Genomic DNA, 23309 nt, shown 5'->3' on the forward strand with positions numbered 1-23309 from the left:
TATTTGCTCTGTCTTGTCCGCGCACATTATACCGCATCACGAATTCTCGATGTACTTACTGCCTTTGCGACTTCTTACGTTACGATTGCAGAGCCTCGACTGCTGGAGCAACGACAGCGCATATTCCTTCGAAATTGTCAAGATTTTTATTTATTTGTTGTTGGCAGACTAAATTATACGATGAAGATATTAACAGTGCACGGATAAGGAAAAGGGACAAGATGGGTACAGGCAAAAATCGTGCCCCTTTCTGTATCGTCTGTGCGATGTTATATTATACCTCAACGGATCCAATATAGCTTACCGCTTCTCGCAAAATGAGCGATTCAAAACTCTTGCGGCGCACCAACTCCACTTCGCCCACGCTTGTCTGAATTCCCGGTACTGTGCGAGCAATGACCCCTAGTATCGACCCAGGCAGGCTTTGTACGAGCTCTATGCAGAGTGCCAGCCCTGTGCATCCCCCATCGCTTTGCCTTGTCAGTCGTGAGTAGCAGCTTGCGCTACATAGGTCTCTGCCTGGCCTCTACCTGCAAATACATAGCGCATCGGATGTTGCATGCCTATGTTCTACTATACTCGTGATTAGCTGAAGTTACCGTAATCGACTCGCAGTCTCACAACTATTTGCCAACTCCACGTCCCACGGAGCTTTGCAGCGCCGCTTTAACAAAAAATAGGGTCTCTCCGGCTCCCTTTTTTATAGAGGGTCGGAGAGAGCGCAGAACTGCATTATTCAGACTGAACGAAGCTTTCGCTTTTTTTTTTTTCACCTGTGTATAAGGTGCAGTGCCGGGGCCCCGCCGTGGTGGTCTAGTGGCTAAGGTACTCGGCTGCTGACCCGCAGGTCGCGGGTTCGAATCCCGGCTGCGGCGGCTGCATTTCCGATGGAGGCGGAAATGCTGAAGGCCCGTGTGCTCAGATTTGGGCGCACGTTAAAGAACCCCAGGTGGTCGAAATTTCCGGAGCCCTCCACTACGGCGTCTCTCATAATCATATAGTGGTTTTGGGACGTTAAACCTCACATATCAATCAAGGTGCAGTGCCGGGAATGTAAATAATGAATGCACTTTGGGGACTCGGCGGTGCATCCGAACTGCACGCAGTGCTCAATCATGGTCCAAGATGTCTTGTCAAACGTGAAATTTGGCCATTGGTTGCGTCAATACGAATAATGAAAAATATCTTCACGTGGTGACGTTATCATCAGATTGCCAATTTTTGCTACGTCACATCGTGAAGTCTCGTGACCTTATCGCGTGGCCCCTCGTCGCTTAATTGGTCGGAGGTGTGCCCATTCCGGATGCAATACAAAAAATTGGGTAATGTGGTGAAACCTTGAAGGCCTCCGGTCTCGGAGGCTATACAAAAGCACGTTATAGGTGCAGAAAGCTTTCGGCGCTGCGGCAGAGGGTCAGTGCAGTGACTGAGAAGAGCGGCATACGATGACCTTCGAGTCGTCTTGAGTGAACGCATAATACAGTGCGAGATTTTCATACGTGAACTTGGCACAACGATGCAGGCCATTTAGTTTTCTCTTTATCTGTCTTTATTTCTTACTTTCGACGAAGAGCGTCCCATGAGTGTAACTGCCCAAGGCCGTCCAGCGACCACCGGCGTCGAGTCGTTAAAAAAAAAGTTCCCTTGCAACATCTTCATCGCGGTCGTCATCGCCGCGAATTAATGCGTTTGCCCCGTGCGGCGGAAGACCGGGGGCTTTACATGTATGGCACAGTATAGGCGCATACGTTTGCCGAAGGCTATATACGATAGCTGCCATCAGCTGCGGCAGCAGCCTGTCGTCTGCAGTTCCGTGCAGCATTACGAAACCGGGTGTTTAGCGTGAACGAATGTGCGCGTCGGCGCTTTGCCGTACGGAGGCGTTTAATAAACTTTTATTAGACCACTCAGGCTGTGCCGTTCGTTCGGACTAAATGTTTCAGACTTGTCGCGGTTACGAGACGCAGTTTGGATTGCAGTGTCTCGTTTTGTTCAAGGGAACAGTCTGGTATTCTATGCAGAGTCCGCACACAAACCTATCAAACGGTTTGCAAACTATAGGTCTATCACTGCATGCTGTGTGTTCTGTCCATCTCTAACGCCTCATTTGTCTTCGTGTGTCATTATAATGGATGGCTTGATTTACCGTTTAGAACGTCGCTTATACTATACCACCAATAGAACGTCTTCGCAGAAAAGTTTTTTTGCCGACGAGCTATAGGTATGGCTTAATTTATCGTTACGTGACGGTGTGTAGTGCATATAGGAAACTGCGTTGTGGGATGTTATTGTGGGTCACACGTAATAACGCAACGTGGACTAGCCTTTGCCGGCTTATACACTTCCTCACTTATGCAAACCTTAACCACCTGGTCGCCATATGGCTCTGGTCAACGCATGGCGCTCTTTGGCCAAATCTAACCCTTGCTGTACGCCCGCGCACACCCTAATCACCGCCTGCTTCTCGGCCTGTCGACTTGCACCCGATAACATCTGCAGCGTCTGCCTTAATAACCACCAGTTGTGGTATAGTTCGATGCACAGTTTCTTGTCTGGACTGAAACGCATCCAAGCGCGTCTGTCCATGGAGGCCACGCAAGCGTACGCAAGTGCTTCCCGGACGTCCTTCGTTTATACTGCCTCTTTATATACGGGCCCTCTTTTTTTTTCTGTCTTTACATTCTCCCCCCCTCTTTCCGGTACCTCGCCGTGGTGCCGGCTTTTGTTCTCTGTGCCGCCGCCGCACCAGAAATATAAAGTGCCAAAACGCTGTTGGGAAGTGGTCCACCGTGTTATCTGATCCCCCGTTTTTCCCCTCTCCTCCGCGGAGTGCTTCGCTCAATGCTGCGTTTATTTATTGACTCGCGCTTGAAGAGAAGACTCCAAATCTTCGGGGCCTGCACGCGCGTACGAGCTGGAAACGATTGATTGGAGCCGCTTTAATCGATACGGCTCCTCCCGCGACTCCGCTTAACCAGTCGGCCAAAACTCGTTACGCGAACAGCAGCTTGGCAACTCGGGATACCATAACGTATACTACAAACGGCGTGCGCTCTTTTTAAGTTCTCGCATACTGCTGCAGCTTCTTGGACAAGTATGGTGGCTAGAGAGAGTTCAAAGCTGCTTAAACGGCGCAGGACTGAAAGGAGGTAAATAAGTTGATATTTGCAGTTTTTAATTGCGACGCTGGACTATTATTCTGCGCGCGCTAAATTTCGTCACGTCAAATTCACGTCACGTCACGTCACGCCATCTATAACTTACCGCTCTGATTGGTTTAAAATGCACGCTGTCACAAAATTTCGCAGCAACCCGCACTGGTGTATTGCTTAGAACGTATAGGATGTCTCGTCACTGTAACTCGAAGGTATACGGGTTGGTCGCGAAGAACACCCGTGTACCTATAAAGAACCCCGGGTGGTCGGAATCGATCCGAATGCACGGCGTGTATCGTAATCGTATCGTGGTTTTGACACGTAGAATTCTATAACGGTTGCATTGTTAACTCTGTAAGGTCCACTATCGTTTGATACATTGTATTAATTCCTAAAAGAATAATGAACTTGTCAGCTTCCTAAAAACGTAGGTACTGCATATATATTTAGTGTGCGATAGTGAAGTTACACAGAATTCGCACATTTAATCAATGTAATTAATCTTTATTCGAATCAGGTTATGCCTCAAATAAAGTATCATTATTTTTCCTTAAAATGAACTTTAAAGAGGAGTAAGAATAGTGGGGCTTTTCTTGCAATTCTAAGGCACAAGTGTTAGTGGCCATTACAAGACTAAAATTTCTCAGTATGGCGGATTCTTATACATTGCCTAGAATAGAGTGCTAGACTAGAGTATATAAAGTTGGGCATGTTGGTAAGACATAGTTGATCGACGTAGCGCGTTTAGAAACACAGGACAAGGGAAGGGACAGAAGGGAGCGCTTACTTCCAACAAAATTTTATTTCGAGGAGCGTACATATATATGCTCACGAAATTCGAATACAACAGATAAACAGATGCTAGAGTATAGATGCTAGAGATGCAAGAGATAAACAGATGCTAGAGTGCTAGAGTATAATCCCTGCTGGTGTGGGTGCGTACGCCTGTGCGCGTCGTATAGACGGCGGAACTATATTCCGCCTCCTCGGTTCGCTCGGACGAGCCGCGTATGAAAAGAAAAAAAAAAACAAAAAACGACGGTGCATTGCGATTTTCGACGTTGCGTGGCGGCGGCTCCACGTTGCGTGACGCGGACTCTTTCTTCGGCAGCGTTTGCGTCCGAGTCGCCGAGGAGGGAAAAAAAAAAAAAAAATAGCGCCTCCTCGTTCGGCCGAAGCCGCGCCAAGGTGCTTTGTTTCTTTACCTTTCTGGACCGTTTTCTTTTTACTCTCTCTCTCGGTGGGAGATGGAAGAGAGGATAACAAAAGGCAGACACACCTGTCGGCCCGTTTGGCGCGGAGAATGCCCGACGGCGAGCCTCTCTCTCTCTCTCTCTCTCTCTCGCCGCGAACAACGACCGCCGCTGGTGTGAATGTTTATAGCCAAGGAGCCGACCCTGTGGTCAAGGTGGATACTGGTTTTCTATAATGATGACGCCGTCTCTCCTGTCGAAAATATTCGGCCTGAGCCAGTAAATCTCAAAAAGCCCGCTACGGAAAGCTGCCCGTAATTAGCTTGAGTTCTTTCGCAGACGACGATGGTAAGTGCAGGCGAAAATATCGGCAAGGCAGTGCAGGATCAAAAACTACCACTAACTGTACAGTAACTGGTGTTTCGACGGTACAAAACCCCTCCTCCTGCTATGTCTATGTCTATGCTATGAGGGTGGGGACAAAAATAGAAACAAGGCAGGAGAACGTCGCGCCAACAGCTGCCATTCAAACCAGGTTAGTCTTGAAAAGCCAAGCCAATGATTATTGCGGTGATCGAGCTTCCTCTGGTCACCAGTTGCGGGCTTCAATCACCAGTACGTGTTGCGTGTCATCGGAAGTCATCAAGGAATGACTCCGACTCCCCATAAGCGTCCTCCTAGCAATACGCCACGTCACGCGCAAGCATATATCACATCTATATGCTTATAACTTACCAGCTCAAAATTAAATCTCGCACTCAAAGATCAAGCTTAACATTTCACTACCCACAGAACGGCTGCTTTATACTGTCTTTACCTTTACCTGTCTGCATCGGCAGACTGCGTGCTCGGTAGCTTGTTATCCTTTCCTTCAAGCTCGCCTACCACGCTGTATTGGCCAGACACTTCCAAACACGACGGGAGGGCCGCAGTGAGGCTGTTGTACGTTTCTCGACCTTGGAGAGCCTATGTTTCATCCCACGCTTACCTGCGTCAGAGAACACGTGAAGTGCACATGTTATACAATACTCTACGTAGTGTAATGTCCTTGTCTCGCGGTTCTCTCGTGTGGGCTTACCAAGAAGCCCTTTCGATTGCACGGTCTCTTATACGATGACCGCGGGAAAACATTCCTTTTTGTTTTATTCAATACAAACGACGCATCTGTTCTTGCGTTTTTTTTTCTTCTATTTTGCTGTCGTGCGTATGGGATTGTTCCTTTGTTCCTGCCACTGGCGCCTGTGTTCCTCCTGCCCGTCTTCCTGGCGGTTATATATATACTCGAATTTGCTGGAGTGTGGAATGTGATAACGTGCCCAGAACCGCGATCCGATTATGAGGGACGCCACAGGGGGCTGGGATGTTCTTTTATCATCCAGTGTTCTTTAACGTCCACCTAAATCTATACGCGTGGGCCTCGAGCATCAGCTCGGGTTCGATGAATTGATATGTGGGGTTTAACGTCCCAAAACCACCATATGATTATGATAGACGCCCATCAGCTCGGATGTATAGACGGACACACTGCCGCACTTGCGTCCGCGGTGACGTCGAATTTCAGGAGCTGTTCCGTGCGCAAGCCGCGCTTCGTAAATATTCTGTTGCAGATGTATTTGTACGCCAAATGATCGCCGTGCTGGCGGGAGGCGTCACGTTACCCGCTCTCGAGGAATGAAACGGTGGCTATTAGAAGACGTAATTTTGCGAGTTCCTGCTTCATTCCTTCATGTTCTGTTACTGCGCTGCCGATCGGCAGTATAGAGGCTCCCGACAACACGCGAGCCAGATATTACAGCGCAGCACGCGGCAAGGAATTCACAAAAAGTTATCAAAGTCAGCTGAAAATTTCCTTCTCTCGACAAATCGCGGAATAAGCCCGAGAGTCACTCGTAGTAGGCCCATCAATCAGCCATTGGCCGATTTGAACGTGGCGCGCTCTGTCGTTATAAAGATTGCCGCGGGAGGTCGCGACTTGTCCACGCGTGCGCGCGCAATCACACCGAGAAAGCCGCGCATTCGAAGAAAGAAGGAAAAAAAAAACTACTCAAGGTCACAAGGCGAGCGTGACGTTTTTCTTTGCACCTGCCATCCCTCCCTGCTTAGCTTCCAGCGCTTTCATCGGGAGGAGAGAAGAGAGAATGCAATCGCAGCATGCGACGAATCTTTGTAACTCCACTCGCACTAAACGGATTTTTTAAAATTTTCGCGCCGTTTAATTCGTGAGAAATAAGCTCTTCCAAAGAGTTTATTCCATGGTTACTTGAAAAAGTTTTTCAGGGCCCCTTTAATGCCGACCAGCGTTCAAATGTCGGCGTCAAATTATTTTACTTTCAATTTTGTTTTCTTGCTCACTGGATAAACAAATTCTTGCTCAAATATACCTGAATACATATGTAAACCACTTCACAACCCGTGAATATATGAAGCGCACCTTCAAGAAACTTGTTTTCACGAATAGAACACCCATATAATTGCGGCATCCTATCTCTCACTCGTGTTTCGACAACGCCCCCCCCCCCCTTCAAAAAAAAAAACAAACAAAAAAACATCGCATTGCATATCCAAAGGGAATGATTATGAGCGGGCGAAGCAGTGCGATCGTTCAGTGTTACCGTGAATAACCCGTGATATTGACCACTCACGCATGTAAATGAATGACAAAGCGGTGTACAGTACACATACAAGGTTTATTAGTCATAACTTGTATGTTGTGTTGAGTTGTGAATTTCGTTTTGCCTCCATTATTGCTGGTCTGTGGTATCGGGTCTAGCCTGTAGTTCGCAAAGACGAGGTCGGTGCAGGTACTCACTGCACAAGCCATTCACTGCACAAGCCAGTCATTGCTCGTGATCATCTTCATCGTAATCTTTAACACTGCTACTGCGCACGCCAACGGAGAAGCCTAGACCTTGAAAACGCCCTTGGTACCTCACGGGTGTTTCTGATAACAACCGTATACCCCTTACGCAAGCCAAAAGGATATTGGGAAAACAAAACAGCCTTGCATCCCCATTCCATAGCAATGACTTATCGTTTGGCAAAAGGGTATTTTGGGGGCTTGGAACCTCAAAAGTGTGCAAAAAGTCTGTGTGCCGACGGGGCTCCGTATAAGCACTATATAGTACTGTATAGAAAAGGCCAACCAAAGGACGACACTTATCTGGTATGCGCTATATACTTGAAATTTTGCGGAAGAAGGCCTGGGCAAGGCGATAACGTGTCTACACTCTTAATCATGTCCTGCGTAAAGTACTAGATATAGCGAGGACATTAGGTCTTTTCCTTCTGGTGGTTCAGCGAACTGGGAGCGCAGGGGCGAACACAGACACAAAGCAAAGAAGAGGCACGCAGCATCAACTAACAACTGGTTTATTCTCACGTTTGAAGGACACATAAGTACACAATTAAGGGTGCGCATGTCAACAAAAATAAGATGATAGTGTGAGCAGCAAGGGTGGCGTTCGTTCGAAGCACTCGTCTACGAATTATCAATATAGTTAAACTCGCAGTCAAGTAGTGATAATTGTCAGTTGTTAGTTGAGCGCTCATGCTGTGTGCCTCTTCTTTGCTTTGTGTCTGTGTTATACCCCCGCGCACCCATGCAGTTCGCTGAACCACCGTGAATTACCGACTAGCCCACCTTTTCATCCTGTTGCAATGCTTTTCCTTCTGGTTTCCTGGCTATAGCTAGCACTTTATCCAGGGCATGATTAAGAGTGTATACGAAACGTTACTTGTTCACTTTCGGTCTGACCGTCCATTGCAGTCTATACGGATTCGTTGGAACGTTCAGCGTGACGATTTGGCGCTGTCGCCTCATGGTTACGGCGTGTATAGCGTGTCCGGACCGCTTGTATATATGCCCCTGGAAAAAAAACCCGAGGGCGTTCGTTCTTCTTGCGGAAATAGAGAGTTTTAGTACTGCGTACGTTGCGTACGTGGCGGCGTTGCGTACGTAAGGATGCCACGTTCTGCGTAGTGCGCATGCGCAGACCGCAACGCGCACGTATCGCATTACGTACGCAGCCGCTACGTACGCACGCATGAGATGCGTGCGTGCGTACGTATGAGGTGATCGCGCCGCTCTCAAACAAGTTCGCGACAGCGCGAGACTTCGTTTTGCAAAATGGCGGCATCAAAGGCAAGCACCGACCGGCTTTGTGGCTTAAAGTATGGCCATAATCTGGCTACAACACTTGGATTGGCTCACATTGGCTGCCAACAACACGTGCTTCTATTTTGATCTACCAGATGGCGCAACACGTTTCACGTTCGTTACGTACGCGGGTACTACGGCGTACTAAAAGCCCATAAGTGGCAAACGACGCCACGTAACGCAAGGCGCTTGCGTGATGGGTACGTAGCACCATTCCGCAGTACTAAAACTCTCTAATAACTATCGTCGCTTGGCTTCGGACGTCTGTTTCAAGGTGTTTTAAAACGCCGCCGCTCCAGTATATAGGACGGGTGACGCCGCACCGACGGAACGCACGAAAAACGGTTGCGTTGCGCCCTCGAAGGCGTGTTGTGCGCACCCTTTTACGACACACCTGCGGTGAGAATCTCTCTCTCTCTCTTGAATTTATTTATTTTTTTTTCGCAGAAACGTGGCGCTCGCATCCCGCGCGCGAGAAATCGCGCAACGCGGTCACGCGCCTTCACTGCTGCTGCTGCAACCAAGGAGAATTAAAAAAATTGCTGGAGTGGAAACGATTGCGCAGAAGTGAAGCCGTTCCTCTGGCAAGATGGCGGTTGGGGCGGCCATCTTACTAGGGGCATGATAAAGTATCGCCGTTCAGCGATTAAAAACGAAGCGTTTCCCTCGCACGGCCAACGAGTTTAATGTGGGCACTTTTTCGGGTCACATAGTGCTCCGAGTGCGTCTTACAGTTACTAGTTTTCCTTAGTGAGCCTCTAATTGGAGGCAAAGTTCTTTGAATATTCAATTATTCATACTCGTTTCTGCGTGTTATTTCGTCGGGAACAAATGTCTTTTAATATAGAACTCACGTAGCATTTACATAAAATATCAAAGCCACTTGATCTTTAAGTGGCCACTATCAGAAAAGAACATGTTTCTGCCATCTTGGCAGTGGCGAAAGGTGGCTTCACTTCTGCTGGCAAGGCATTGCCGGAGCTTCCACTCCAGCAATTTTTTCTTTAATCCTCCTTGGCTGCAACGCCGCGGCCATGTTGGATCGCAACGCGGTGCCGCTGGCGCGAAACCCAGCTGTTCCTCTGTCGTGCGTTGCCCGCGCTGCACCTATGTTGTACGGGGCGAACCTCGGCGGAAGAGAGGGGCACCGGAAGTTAAAGCTCCTGCGGCGTCGACCTTTTATATGCAGAGAAATAAAGAGGCAACGAAAGCGAAAGGCGCCGCGGGTACACGCACACACATCGCTGCAGTGTGTAACTTGTTTTGGTCTGCCAATTGAAGCGGCGCCTTCGCGGGTTTTCCACCTGGCGTTACCTGCTCGTTTCGGTCGTAAAACAGCTGCTACGATTGGATGTGTGGTGGTGGTGGTAATTAAACTGGAACTGTTATATTACGTGCACAATTTGTAGTAATGTTACGTGGTTGTCTCCACCGTGAACGTCGTGTATTCCAAGTGCAAGGGCCTCTAGTCGGCAGGTCGCGGGATCGAATCCCGACTGCGACGGCTGCAATTTTTGTTGGAGGTGAAAATGCTAAAGGCCCGTGTGCTCGGATTTGGGCGCACGTTAAAGAACCCCGGGTGGTCGAAATTTCCGGAGCCCTCCACTACGGCGTCTCTCATAATCATATAGTGGTTTTGGGACGTTAAATCCCACATATCAATCAATCAATCTTTGGGGGACAGTCAAGGTATATACCTCAAGCAGCTCTTATAAACTGCGCCCCGCCGCGGTGGTCTAGTGGCTAAGGTACTCGGCTGCTGACCCGCAGGTCGCGGGTTCAAATCCCGGCTGCGGCGGCTGCATTTCCGATGGAGGCGGAAATGTCGAGGCCCGTGTGCTCAGCTTTGGGTGCACGTTAAAGAACCCCAGGTGGTCAAAATTTCCGGAGCCCTCCACTACGGCGTCTCTCATAATCATATGGTGGTTTTGGGACGTTAAACCCCACAAATCAATCAATCAATCTTATAAACTGTCCACATTTTCCCGGCTAAATAAACGCAAAATGGATATTATCTGATGTGCTGCTGCGCCGTCCACATGGTGTCAGAATTTCGCCAGCAGAATTGTTTTGCGCACCCAAAAGGGGGTCCTTGTAAAGTCAACTTCCTGCTCACATTATTACGCATAAAATGTTACTCTTATTGTGCACGTCTCGCATTGTCTAACGTTGCGTCGGAAAACTGCTCGCATTTCGCACTGCATTCGGTTTGGAATTCGTGGTCCAAGTTGTCGTTTCGGTGCATTCGGGATGGCAGGGGCGCACCACCCCCCTCCTATAGTCACGTCACATAAGAGGGGAGTGGGGTGCAACGTCTGTCCCATGTACATTGAATGCATAAGGAATGGGGGCGTTGCGTCGAACCCCTCTCCTGAAGAGGAACGCCTCGCACGCATATATGGTAAGGGTGCATATCTGCCGTCGTGCAAGCGGTAAAGTTCAGTTGTACTGGCGAGGGGGTCTCCTCCGTAAACCTCTGCGGCGTCCGTGCGCTTGCTCTATGAGGATCGAGTGACTGAAACAGAGATAGACCAAACGTCGCTCGCATCGATGGGCGATTTCGGCGATGCCGGGTTCCCAGTGGATGATCTGTACCGTATACACGAATCTGCAGTGCAGCTGCGTTGCACGCCAACTGTGTTGCGACTGCAGCGCTTCTCTTTTTCTTTCGGCATGCGCGAGTGCTTCTCGCGATGTTATCATGAATCGTTGCGCCGGTATGCTGAAGAGGGTCAAGGCGTTTCCGTAGCGTTTCTGTACTACCAGTCGCAATTTTCTGCGCACCGTCCAGCGACAAAGGCTCGCCTTTAGCCATTCAGTACCCGGCAACAATGCATGACCTTCCGTGGCGTCCACGACAATGACTTTGTCACGTGTTTTATGCACATCGCGTCGTATTTTATCCCCATCGTTTCGCGCATTTTATCCGCAACGAAACTCCGAATCGTTCATGACTCGCAACAGTCTTTCATAGCTATACTCTTACGTCATACCATACCCTTACTCATAACTGTAGTTTTACAGTTACGAGGTTGGTAGATGTATGAGAACGTTAGTGCGCCAGTATTGCGTCACTAGTCAGTCACTTGTTTGTGCAAGCCGTCGTGGCGAAGCAATGTATTGACACTTCGTTAAATATATGCGGTGTTTCCTATATACGGGGTGTCCCACATGAGCCAATAATTTGAAAATGAAAGACGCTCCAGTGGTGAATTGAACCAAACGTGTACTACTCGCACTAGCCTGTAGGTACCCAGGCTATTTTTTTTTATTTCTCCTCACACTAATTAGTTAATAATTCTTAATTACCTGTCTTTTTAATTATGGGCCGGAAACCCAAGATATGAACACTGAGATGTGGTGCACTTTCAAAAACCACCGACTAAATTTGTTTCCTGTACGATACGTCTAAGCGCTGTTATTTTTGCAGCGTTGTAAAGAAAGCCCGCAAAATGTGAAAAGAAGAATCATCACTGACGTTGCGAGGTCGAAGCAGTTCTTGCGAAAGGCCCGCATGTATGAACACTCTAGGAGGCTACAGGCGCTCTGCACTCTTTTTTTGCTCGGCGCACTGCCATCCACCTCAGCCAGCCATATACCTCGAATCTCGCTCGGCGCTTTCACTGTATATATATACACATACGTGTAGTCTTCGTTCCCGTGCTTTTTTTACGAGCTGCTGGCCACACTTCCGGTCTGACGGGTTTCTCGAAGTGCAGCCGCGAGTATAGTGCGTCGCGCACCGTGGTGCGATGCGCTGCGTCGCCGCCGGCGCGGCTCGGGTTTTTATAACATCGCGCCCAGCCCTGCTGCAGGGGCTCGCTTGCCCCAACAGCCGGGAGCGGAGAGGAAGCGATTTGCATTTTCTCGCTTTCGTTATTCTTCTCACCCCCCTTTCTCACACCCCCTCTCGTCGGTCTCGTCTCGCCGCAACAGCTTTGCCCCGGCGGGCTGTTGCGTTACAAACATTACAAACACCAGTGCTAGCTGGGTTCCACCCCCCTTCCTGCGTCCCGAGCGTGTTTGCATGGCAAAGCTGGCGCCGCGACCGTCCACACCCTTTCGCGCTCGGCGATTTCGCGCCCTCCAGGTTTCCCATGGTGCCCTCCCCCTGCTTACTGGAAAACTCTGTCTCTCTCATATTGAAAGCCGATCTTCCTAAGAAGGTGACTTTGTGGGGACCCGCGTTATTGCTCCAAAGTTGCTAGAGTGTATAGTCTAAGGAAATACTCGTGGTGCAACCGAGAACGAGCAATGAAAACGAGACGGGGGGCCTATCCCCCGTCTTCTGTTCGCGTGACGATAGTTATAGCGCGAGAACAGAACGACGACACAGAGACAAGGACACGAAAGTCCTTCTTGTCTCTGTGTCGTCGTTCTGTTCTCGCGCTATAACAATCGTCATGCCATACCCAACTAGCCCAAGCTGCCACACTTCTGTTCGCGGTCGTGACTGTCATGTGGGGGGTTATCGTCGTAGATCGTTGTGGGATTCACCCACAGAAAGTGAGTAAATCCCGCTCCGGTGTATGTGCCACTTCATTGAGCCACTTCGTTGCGCTCTTCATTCAACACCACTGCGTGCCACCGGCTTTCTTTTCTCGCGCTAACGTTATACCATCCTTATGGCAGCGTGTTACTAAAGAGAAAAACGATGTTCTTTTTTTTTACTTTTCATTAACTCACTTTCACAATACCAAATGCTACGCTTACTGCTCGACAGGACTCTTGGTAAGCGAAAAAACGCGCGAAAAAAAAAAAAAACGATGGATGAATGGATGGATGGATACTACGGGCGTTCCCCTTCAAAACGGGGTGGTGACATTTGTGCCGCCTGGCTGGAAAGAAAAAAAAGTCCAAAGAAAAGGCGGGTTGCAACGACACCTTAAAATTTTCGCACCAAAAGCAGGGACGTCGCCCGTAGATCTTCAGATCTTCATGACGCTTACTAGGGCCTGCGTAGTTTCTAACCAGTAAAAATGAAGTGCATTGTCTCCTGAGGAATCCAGATACCTAACACACTTAAGTTTCAGGAGACTTTAAGTTGAGCCATTGTGGCGGAAACATGAAAAGAAAAAACACACACAAAAAAAACGTTCGAAATTCGTGACATCACCAGCGGAAATTTCGGCGGGAACTCTGTAGACATTTCACATTTATGTTCTCATCTATCAATAGAAACCTATGGGGGCAAAATTATGGACACTAGACAGAGTATAATTTATCAGTCTAAACCAACTCGCAAACTTCAGGAGTGTACGAATATGAAATTGTCTACTTCGAAGCGATTTAAAAAAAAAATATTCGCATAATGAAAACCACATGCTAAACAAATACGAGTAGAACTAGTGACAAACGAGAATGCGACAACTGGGACTAATTTTCAGTTTGTGCATTGAAATTCGCGAAATATTAGCAATTACTTCTTTGCGCCGATTGCGATACTTACGATGTTATGTGGTATTCTGTTCGCATATTGGAAATTTCGAATGCACGCAGCAACGCCATATTGCAACTTCTACGTTCGTGTTGCTCCTTTAAAACTTCGGGAGGTTTCGTTCCGGCGGCCAGCTGTTTGAAGTGAACTAACCTTAAGTTTAAAGCAGCGAAATTTGTAAAATTATGCTTATTCAAATGCAATTCACACCTAACTGCTCTTACACGGCGGTTGTGGTCGAGGAATAAGCCAATTAAGAGAGAGAGAGAGACGGGGCGTGTTTTTTCTGTATTGTTATACAAGACTCATTACTCGCCGCGGTGGGCTAGTGGTTGTGGAGTCGCGGGATCGAATCCTGACTGCGCAATTCGGTGGAGCCGGGCGAAATAAGAGGGGCCCGCGTGTGCATTTTAATTAGGCAACCCGATGTGGTCGACATCGAGTCCTCCATTGCGGCGTCTCTCACTATCTCATCGTGGTTTGAAACGTAAAATTCCGACGTTTATTATTGTCAAAGCTCGATTTGTTCTGGCGGTGAAACGGCTCAACTGGACGAATGGCAATAAAAAAAGATGAAAGGAGCGAAATCTCAGACGTCAAACTGAGTCGGCTGCAAAGTGTCGAGTATACTCTTCGCAAAAGTTACGTACTACCGAGCAAGCCATCCAAGTTACACTGGCTACTTCATTTCAAATTTTTCATTTCAAATCGTTTTATTTTCCCAGAAAGAAAGAGGTTCTGATAAGGCCAGTGAACTCTATACAAGGCAGGTGGGACAAAGATGTGTATAACAATAAATACCTTAAGCTAACATTACAATACCAAATAAGGTGTAAGAAAAACGTATTGTCATGACCAAGAAAGACGCTGGCGCTTCGGCGCGCGGGTAGCATAGGAAAAAGAAGAGAAGAACGAAGTCAGAAGAAGAACGGCTGGCCCAGGATCGGGTGTTGTCTCTTGCTCTCTGTCTAGTACGTCACAGTGGCGCAGTCGTCACAATATAAACATTACTACGAAACATCCTGATACCAGCATTGCACAGAAGATTACATAGACGCGAGCAAAAAAAAATAATATAAATTCGCTCCTTGTGTATGTCCTGCATCATACAATGTACATCACATGTCATCACTTGACGACGCCGTCGGCATTTCGCTTTGCTCGCGGAACGAAAAACTTAGAAGTGCAACTTCCCCGCAGTGGTACAGCCGGTCGTGTGCCCCTGTCGTGCTAACATTTTTTTTTTCGTCCGTGTTACTCTTCATAAAAGAGAGAGGAGAGACGAGGAGGAGGGGGTGGACTACAACGGAAACGTGTGACGTCATCAGTGCCGTCGTACTATAGCTCCGCATCCCGCGCGACCCCATTGTCGGCGCGCTGCTGATGCCTCGCTTATCTTGAGCCAACTGGCCTGTATTGAATTAGCTCGGATTACACCAATCAGGCGCTGCGCTCTCGTCACGTCACTCCGTTTAGGGCTTGGGACGTCCCGAGTCCAGTAGCGAAAGTCGCGAAGGTTAGACTTGATCGGCCTTGTTGGGTTTCCTACGTGTGTACGCAACTAAAAAAAACAAAAAAAACCAAACAAACAATGAAGCCGGGGAAGACGTGACGGCGCGAATTCTTCCGTTTAGATTTTTTTTTTATGAAGTGACATCCTCCACTCGGATGCAGTATTTCGCCTTCTAATAGTACTGTGCTCTATAGGTGGAAGCCAAGTCGTATATAATCGTTTGTGACGTTAATACTGCCGATAGTTGTAGCGCGAAAACAGAACGACGACACAGAGACAAGGACATGAAAGACAGGCTCTGTGTCGTCGTTTTGTTTTCGCGCTATAACTATCGTCATGCCATATCAACTAGCCCAAGCTGCCACACTTCTAAGTTAATACTGCGCATTTCGCGGCGTTCTCGTGCAAGCTGGTTAAACACCAACCCCTCCTCCATAGCCTTTTTTGCGATAAATCGACACGTTGGTTTGCGCTGTCAGGCACATATTGTAAAAGCAAGCGCTCTAGCGGAACACGGTACACGAGGGAGGCACACAGGGTTCGAAAGGACCAGTTCTGTGGTTCTTTTCCCGCGTCTCGCTGGTATGTTCAAAAGCTATTTAACAATATCTTTCATAGATCTGTGTTTTATTTTATGTGCGTTTCAATCGGAACGTCGTACGCGGGTTGAAGGGTTCCGCGGGCCGCGGCATGTGCTGCACGGTATTGTTTGGACAAATGAAAGCTCGCCTCGTGTATGTCGCGCGGTCTAGTCTCGGCTGAATGCTGATGTGTGTTGCCCCGGGAGCCTGTCCCCCCCCCCCCCCCACCCTATTTTCCCCTTATTTTTTTTCTTCCTCATCGCTGCTATTCATAGCGTTGTATGGTGTGCGTTATTCGTGCGATTTGTGTCCATATCGCCGTAAAAGAACACTCCCTTCGGTGGAGATGAATTCAGCTCTATAACGTCGCCCGTCTGCCGTATAGCCCGTTTGCCTATGCGTGTGTAGCCCTATTCGGTGCGTCGTTCAACGAAAGCTTTCTGGAAAATTAAACCAGAACGCTCAGAGAATAACCAACTTGATTAGACGTCAAATTAACTGGGTCGCTTGTATGTCATTTGCTTATATGCCTCAATTCCCACTAGGTCGAGGGTTGGGACTCATTTTTGTAGATGCTACATCAGACCATTTGTTTTTGTGCTTCCCATCCGCAGAGCGACATCTACTACGCGAACATGTGGACGCGTACGTACAGGAATGTTTGATCGGTACTGACGATGATCAGCGTTGGCGTAGTCGGGGAGGGTTCAACCGCCCATGTAGAAAGATAGTAAGGGGGAGGGGCGAAGGCTGGTTAAACACGTACCAACCCCTCCACCACCAGCGGCGTCGCCAGGGTGTGGCGCGCCGTACGCTCCATCCACCCGAAATTTTTTGCCATGGCATATAAGTCCAAAATCACACTCGGCCCCGCTGAAGCGGAATCGCGTGGCCCTACTCGCGATTTCAGTTGCGAATTCAGCGCCGTGTCATTTTCCTCTGTCCGTTTCTAGCCCGTTGCGCTGCTACGATGAACGTTCATCCACGTCTACCTGTCTCTTCCCGAAATAATTACTGGCTACGGCCCTTCATATAGACGGGTAATAGACAGATTAATAAGTAGTCGCTCTATTTTAAATACATAGGAAGATTCCTTTCAACATGAGTGATACGAATAAGCTAGAAACAAAACACGAGCAGCGAGTCCATTCTGAATTTCCCGCGCAACTTGAAGTTCAGTGACGTCACCTACTTCGATAGCGCTCCCTTGTGGTTACTGACCACACTTTCGTTCGATTGAGTGCGATTTCCACTGGATTGCCGCGTGCAACGAGACGTTCGACCTGGGGATTTCCGTAAGATATTTTTGTGCTTATGTCCACCTTCCCCCCCACACTCCATACGAGCGCAAATGAGTGCATGGCGCCAAAATCAAATGCGGGAAACGTTGTCGGTCGTGCACTTGCTCCCTAAAAAAAAAAAAAAAAAAATATGCTGCAGTGTGTAGGAATACGTTATTTGGTGAACCATCCCGATCGTTTATGCATTCGCGATCTGTTGGGTGCGGCTAATCGTGCGCGTCATGATCGCACGCAACGTTATAAGCACACGTATCGTGTACTCGCGCCGCAAGGGGGCGTGCGTGCTTGTTTGAAACGTTTTAGCTGGCGTGCGTGCCGTTCATTTCTTTTTTGTTACTTTCTCTTTCTTTTTTTCTATTTCGTTTCTTCGATCTTCGCTTCTAATTCTGATCGCTTTCCGATCTCTCCGTGCCCCTCGCATCGGCATCGTGAGGAGCCGAGCGCACGCTTTTGGCGCACACGTTTTGCTGGCAAGCCCGTTCGTTTTGTGAAGTTCTCCGATCCGCCGCAGCCACCGCACACGAGACCTCGACGGCGTGGGTCAAGCACGCTTCTCCCCCCATCTCCTCTTCCGTGCATGTGTAGTACCCCACTCGATCCCATGTCGGCTTCGTTTCTTCTTGTCTTTTGGTTTCGATCGCGCTCGCTTGTTCTTCGAGCACGAGCGGAGGCGTAATCCACGCACCTGCGAGGCGTCGGGCTTGTTTGCTCTTCTTCAACTTCCTGCTGCCGCCTTCATGCGTTCGGCTCGAGCTTACGCGTTCACCATCGAGAGACGACGATCGCAGCCCCGTCCCGACGCTTTGCCTTCCCACTCGAGTCCGTCAGTTGTCTTGACGGACTAGCGCGCATCCGACGGTGTTCCGAGAAACGATGACATTATACTCGGTGGCTCGTTACACAATGCCCCGCCTCGGGGATTACCGCAGCCTCCGACTGGCGCTGCACACAGTTGGGGTTCACCATCTGTTTAACCCACATATATTGACCTTGCTGCAAACAGTTGTGAAATCTTCTAAGATTGGGTTTATGCCTTGCGATACGCCGAACACATTACTGCGTCAACAAAAGCCGGTCTGGGCCGTAAGGAGGGGAGAGTTGAGGTGGTTCTGACAACTCAAAAAAAAAAAAAATAAGGTGTAACCTTTTGGATCATACTAAGGTATATGCACGCTTTCGCATTGAGAACCAGTTGCCAAAGTTAGCCGTTTAACCCATTAACAGCCCCTGGAAAAAAGTCCGGGGTACAGCCTTTGCTGGAATCGCTGTGGATTACTAATAATTTATTAAATGTATGAACCATTGTTTTCTTAACCCATTTAACGGCGCAACAAAAAGCTGCTCCTTTTGTACTTGTCAAACCTGCTGTAGTTGATTCCAAAAGCATGCGGATATTTTACAGGAATTTTTTCTTTTGTATGAAAATCTACTGAAAGAGGCGAGTTCCTTCTCCAGCTACGTTGAGAATTGATTGCGATAGTCATCGCCGCAAAGTGTTTGTTACACTTGCCTTTGCTTTTACAAGAGTACTATGGTGGTTTATTAACTCTCTTCATTTACCCATTTCATGTCTTATTTCTAGATATAAAAAGCCGGTAAAATGTTTTCCAAATGTCATGTGCAATCCTTTCACCGCCTCGTGGGCCAGGCACTCGTGATATTTCAGCTTGTCTACAGGTTTTGATCATGTCCCTTAGATAACTTTCATGCAGACCATGGCCTCTGCGATTAGCACCATTGCCAAAGCCAGTAGGGGAGTATGTATGCCATTATTCATCAGAATCTGATCATATGTCAAGCAAAGGTGATGCCACTGTTCTGCTCATTACAAATATTGTATCGAGGCATTTTAGGGTATAAAATATAATGCAAAGTGTACTGTATTTCAGCACCTGTTCAGAGACCATGAACCATGTGCACCAGTGGAAGGTCATGTATTTACCATCTGAATCTTTGTGTTTAGCCGTCTAAAGCACCAAAGAGTGACTTTAGCGAAGAAATGAAAATAGGACACCACATGTAATGACAAAGACGGAGCTCATTTTAATCATTATGACTTACAATCTTTCCATTATCAGGGGTTATCTATATTTGAGTTCAGAGTGGTTATCTGTCTCTTCAATAGTTAAATGATTGGGTCATGACTTCCTATAGTCATTGGTCGGATTGAAAAACCTCTAATGCACATTTTCAACAGAAATTCTGAGTGCTTAGCAGAAATTATTCGAGCCTTATAGGAGTAATGAATAGACCGGCAACAAGTCTAATGCTATACATTGATTAAGTTGACTCTAGCTACATGTTCAGTGGTGCAAACTGCAAAATCTAACACGCCAAAAATATTGTGGTATAGCTTCAGGTTAGCATACCAGAATATTTTTGGCGTGAATGTTTATGGAGATATCTAATCGAAAATGTGCAGCTGGAGCCCTTCTGATATCGACGTAATTGTAGAGTGCGCCAACTCGAGCGTGCCCAATAATAAATGCCCAAACACCTTTACAAGCTGAAGTATGCCTGGTTTTACAGCCATCATGGGTCCTTCGCAGATCTGCCCATATAATGTTGGTGGGCACACCTACATTTTCATTATGAAATCTGTGGAGCCTTGACAGCAGCACTTGTACCACTCAATTCTTAAACATTATTGTTCAATTGAACTTCATGGTATTGATTGTGTCAATGAACACCATGGTGTTCATTTTCTTTTCGTTATATCGCTTTCTCTTTCTTTCTTGCTGTCTGTTTTCTCCCCTTCCCTTTTTCTCTTTCTCTGTGTATTTGTTTCTTGCCCATTGGTTATTGCATCCCGTAATGGACAAATTGGTGCACGTTCTGGGAGTGAAGCAGAAGAGGTTGAAGAAAGTGCATGCTGGTTCGTGATAATTTCTGTTTCTACTGTTGGGGTTTCTTCGAGCTTAAACAGCTGCAGAATTAAAAAGATGCTGTAAACTCTGGAATTTACCTTTGTATGTGTCCAAACTTTTTTTTGTTCCTATGCTCTTTTCACGTTGCTTACATCGGTTTAGGCTGACAGTTGCTCCCTCTTGTCTTCCCAGGGTGCGCCCGCTGATTCCTCGGGAGGTCATAGACATGTGTCACGCTTGCACCAGTGTCACCCCTGGTGAGCCGCAGATCTGGGTGGGAAAGGAGAAGGCATTTACGTTTGACCACGTCTTCGACTGCCCCTCTGAGCAGGAGACAATTTACAACAACTGTGTCCGCCAGCTTATTGATGGGTGAGATGTCTCCAATGCACCTTTTACAGCAGCGTACAGCACACTACGTGAAGCATCGCACATCTTGATAGATGGCCTTGTAATGGCTTCTGCTTGCTGCTCAAGAATAGCGAACATGTAATGGCCCGTATTCAATATGTTCAACTGTATGCATACAGCATGAGTTTTTCTACACCATGACTAAGGTTTCAATACCATGCTGTCTTGTTAATTATAATGCTAGAGCTTTTCCATCACTATCTCCAACAGCCAAGCTAACATATACAATCAATGGCTGGTCACTGAAAATTTGTGTAATATTGAAATTGTAATGCCATAGACTATTTTTGGATAAGTTGCTTCTCGATTTTTTTAAATAGAGCATCTGTGTAACAATGCTGTATATGACACAAAAACAACTATTATATGCAACAATTATGAATGTTTGTTGATTTCTAATAGTAATATTGATAGTGATGTTGTATCAAGTTTTAATGGTAGTGATATCAAGATGACAGAATTGCTAAGACATCTGTACAAGTTTCAGATCTGTGAAAGTTGACTGTAAGAACTTGTATTGTGTATATTAGTTGAAAATTTTCAGTGTAATTAGCCAAAAGTACTGGTTCACCCATGTTTGTGCAGAAGCTTTTAAATTTAATTAGTGAACAGTGCATTAAAATAAAGGGCATAGCTTTCTTTCTTATGGAGATCACAATTTCTATGTGCTTACAGATTTCATACCGTCTATTGGTGCCTCGCCATGACCATCTACAACACCTTTTAGTTTATATTTCATTTATTCGATCTTTCAATGAATCCCAATTTTTGAACATATAAATATTCAGTGACATCCTACCTTTTTGTCATTAGTGATGCATGGTCACAAATCATCAAAATATTCATTTTATGAAGAGTGATGTGTTCAGTTTTATTGTGTTCCTCCAGTTCAGGCAAGTACAGAATAGTCGGAGGCTCCACAAATATACCCTCTTACACAAATTTAGTGCAGAAATATTCCAGTCCTATAACTGCCCATCCCCCCCCTCCTGCCCCCTTGTAAATTTTAATAAATGGTTTCAAATAACTGGGTTTCCAATAACTGGACAGATTGCACATATTGCGCCAGTTGTGGCAATATCTGCATGTTTTTGTAATAGCTAATCAGCAAAACTTCTGACATTGGTTTACATTAAATCAAGTTCTGCAGAACATCTTCAAGTAAAATGTAGTTCCTTTGTTAAATTTCATTCAGCTCTAGTAAATTTAACTACCCAAGGCAAGGCTAAATGTTTGCTTGTGATGACCACTGGACAGCAGTGTGGGTTTAGCTGTCTTTTTCGGGTTCCAAAGAGAAAACCGTGGCAGTATTATCAAATATGGTATAAGCGCTAAAGGTCTCTTTAAGGCCGCATTCTGGGTGCCCCCCCCTCTCCCCACGTGGATATTCTTTGGCTGAAGCTGGCAAGGCAACTGCACTCCACACATCCTCCTTCTTTCACGAAGCCACCTGTGCTGTCTCGGCGAGTGTGAGTTACCGCAGGCTACGAGTGAGCCAGGGAAGGAAGGGATAAAAGAAGCGGTCGAGAGTGCCCACGATGGCTTTCGACTACGAGAAGCTTCCCGGCTGGGCACTGGCCCTGCTACTGACTGACCCACTGATGGTCACGTTTTTTTTGCTGTACATAGTTCTGTATAAAGTGTTTGTTGTTCTTTCATCGTCCAGTGTTAAAGTGTTTTCTTCCTGAGCCATAGAAGACGGCAGCGGTTAATAACGCAAAGCTCAAGGACCTGTCCGAACACCTGCCAGTTTGGACAAAGATTTACTTTCTCCAATGATTTGAAACAAGTGCCTAGCTTAATTTTCATATGATGCTGAAGCGATTTTTTATGCCCCAGTGATTCACAAGTATCTTATCCTTCTAATTTTACAGGTGCTTCGAAGGTTATAATGCCACGGTACTTGCTTATGGCCAGGTAACCATTCCACTTTTATTTATCCTTAATTGGCACTTATTATAATAAACGAAGACATTATTCATACTGTGCAATGCTCGTTATATCAAAGAGTGGCATACTTACATTCTCTTTACTCCTGTCCTTTCATCAGTTTTTGTATGCAAGTTTCGAAGCAATAAAGAAACCATGGGGTTTTTGCACCGAGGATGTACAAATGAGAACTGCAAACATTTCTTGCATCATCATTTGGTCACTGTAGTTGATTGCATTTCAGCAATTGTAACCTTAAATGGTTACCTTACTTTCTGTACTAATTTTCTTTCATGCAGAGAATGAATGTGCTTATAAGTTCAGCACTTAATACATACGCTATCAAAAAATGTCACGTAGGCAAAGCCTAACATTCTCTCATCAGACTAAATCAATAGCTTCAGACATTTATATAGATTGCTCAATCAGTTTCAGTTTGCTGTGTGTAAGTGTGTGCGTGAGTGTGCATGTGCTTGCATGCATGTGTGCATGTGTGGATAATATATTTTCCCATGCATGTTATTTTGATGTCTTCAGGCTTCACCCACAAAGACTGCAACGCTTCATGCAGACCCCACCACAGTGTTTCAGAAGCCTCACAGTAGTTTCAGGTCATTTGGGAATCGAATAGTGTTTCTTCGATGGATCACAGAGCCACCAACAATAATGCTTGAATCTTCGACAGCACATATATAGAAGCTGACGCTCTTTACTGCTTGTCATATTATCGATAACTGATGCTCTGTTTGCTGATATCAGTGTGCGG

General features: G+C 46.8%; 1 protein-coding gene across 6 annotated transcripts in view; it reads left to right on the forward strand.

Moving 5' to 3' along the window:
- The window catches only part of Klp31E (kinesin-like protein 31E), a 96616-nt gene that overhangs the window by 30550 nt on the left and 42757 nt on the right, over positions 1 to 23309 (forward strand). For 4 of the 6 annotated variants that reach the window (XM_037432324.2, XM_037432326.2, XM_075875048.1 and 1 more), the window contains exons 2-3: positions 20396 to 20575; positions 22489 to 22531. In XM_037432324.2, coding sequence (XP_037288221.2) covers positions 20396 to 20575; positions 22489 to 22531 — 223 coding nt within the window. Of the gene's footprint in view, positions 1 to 18798; positions 19141 to 20190; positions 20212 to 20395; positions 20576 to 22488; positions 22532 to 23309 lie in introns of those variants that run through there. The other 2 variants (XM_075875047.1, XM_075875049.1) reach the window with 2 other exon arrangements.

The sequence above is a fragment of the Rhipicephalus microplus genome, chromosome 10 (genome assembly GCF_043290135.1).
Source record: "Rhipicephalus microplus isolate Deutch F79 chromosome 10, USDA_Rmic, whole genome shotgun sequence".
NCBI lineage: Eukaryota > Metazoa > Arthropoda > Arachnida > Ixodida > Ixodidae > Rhipicephalus > Rhipicephalus microplus.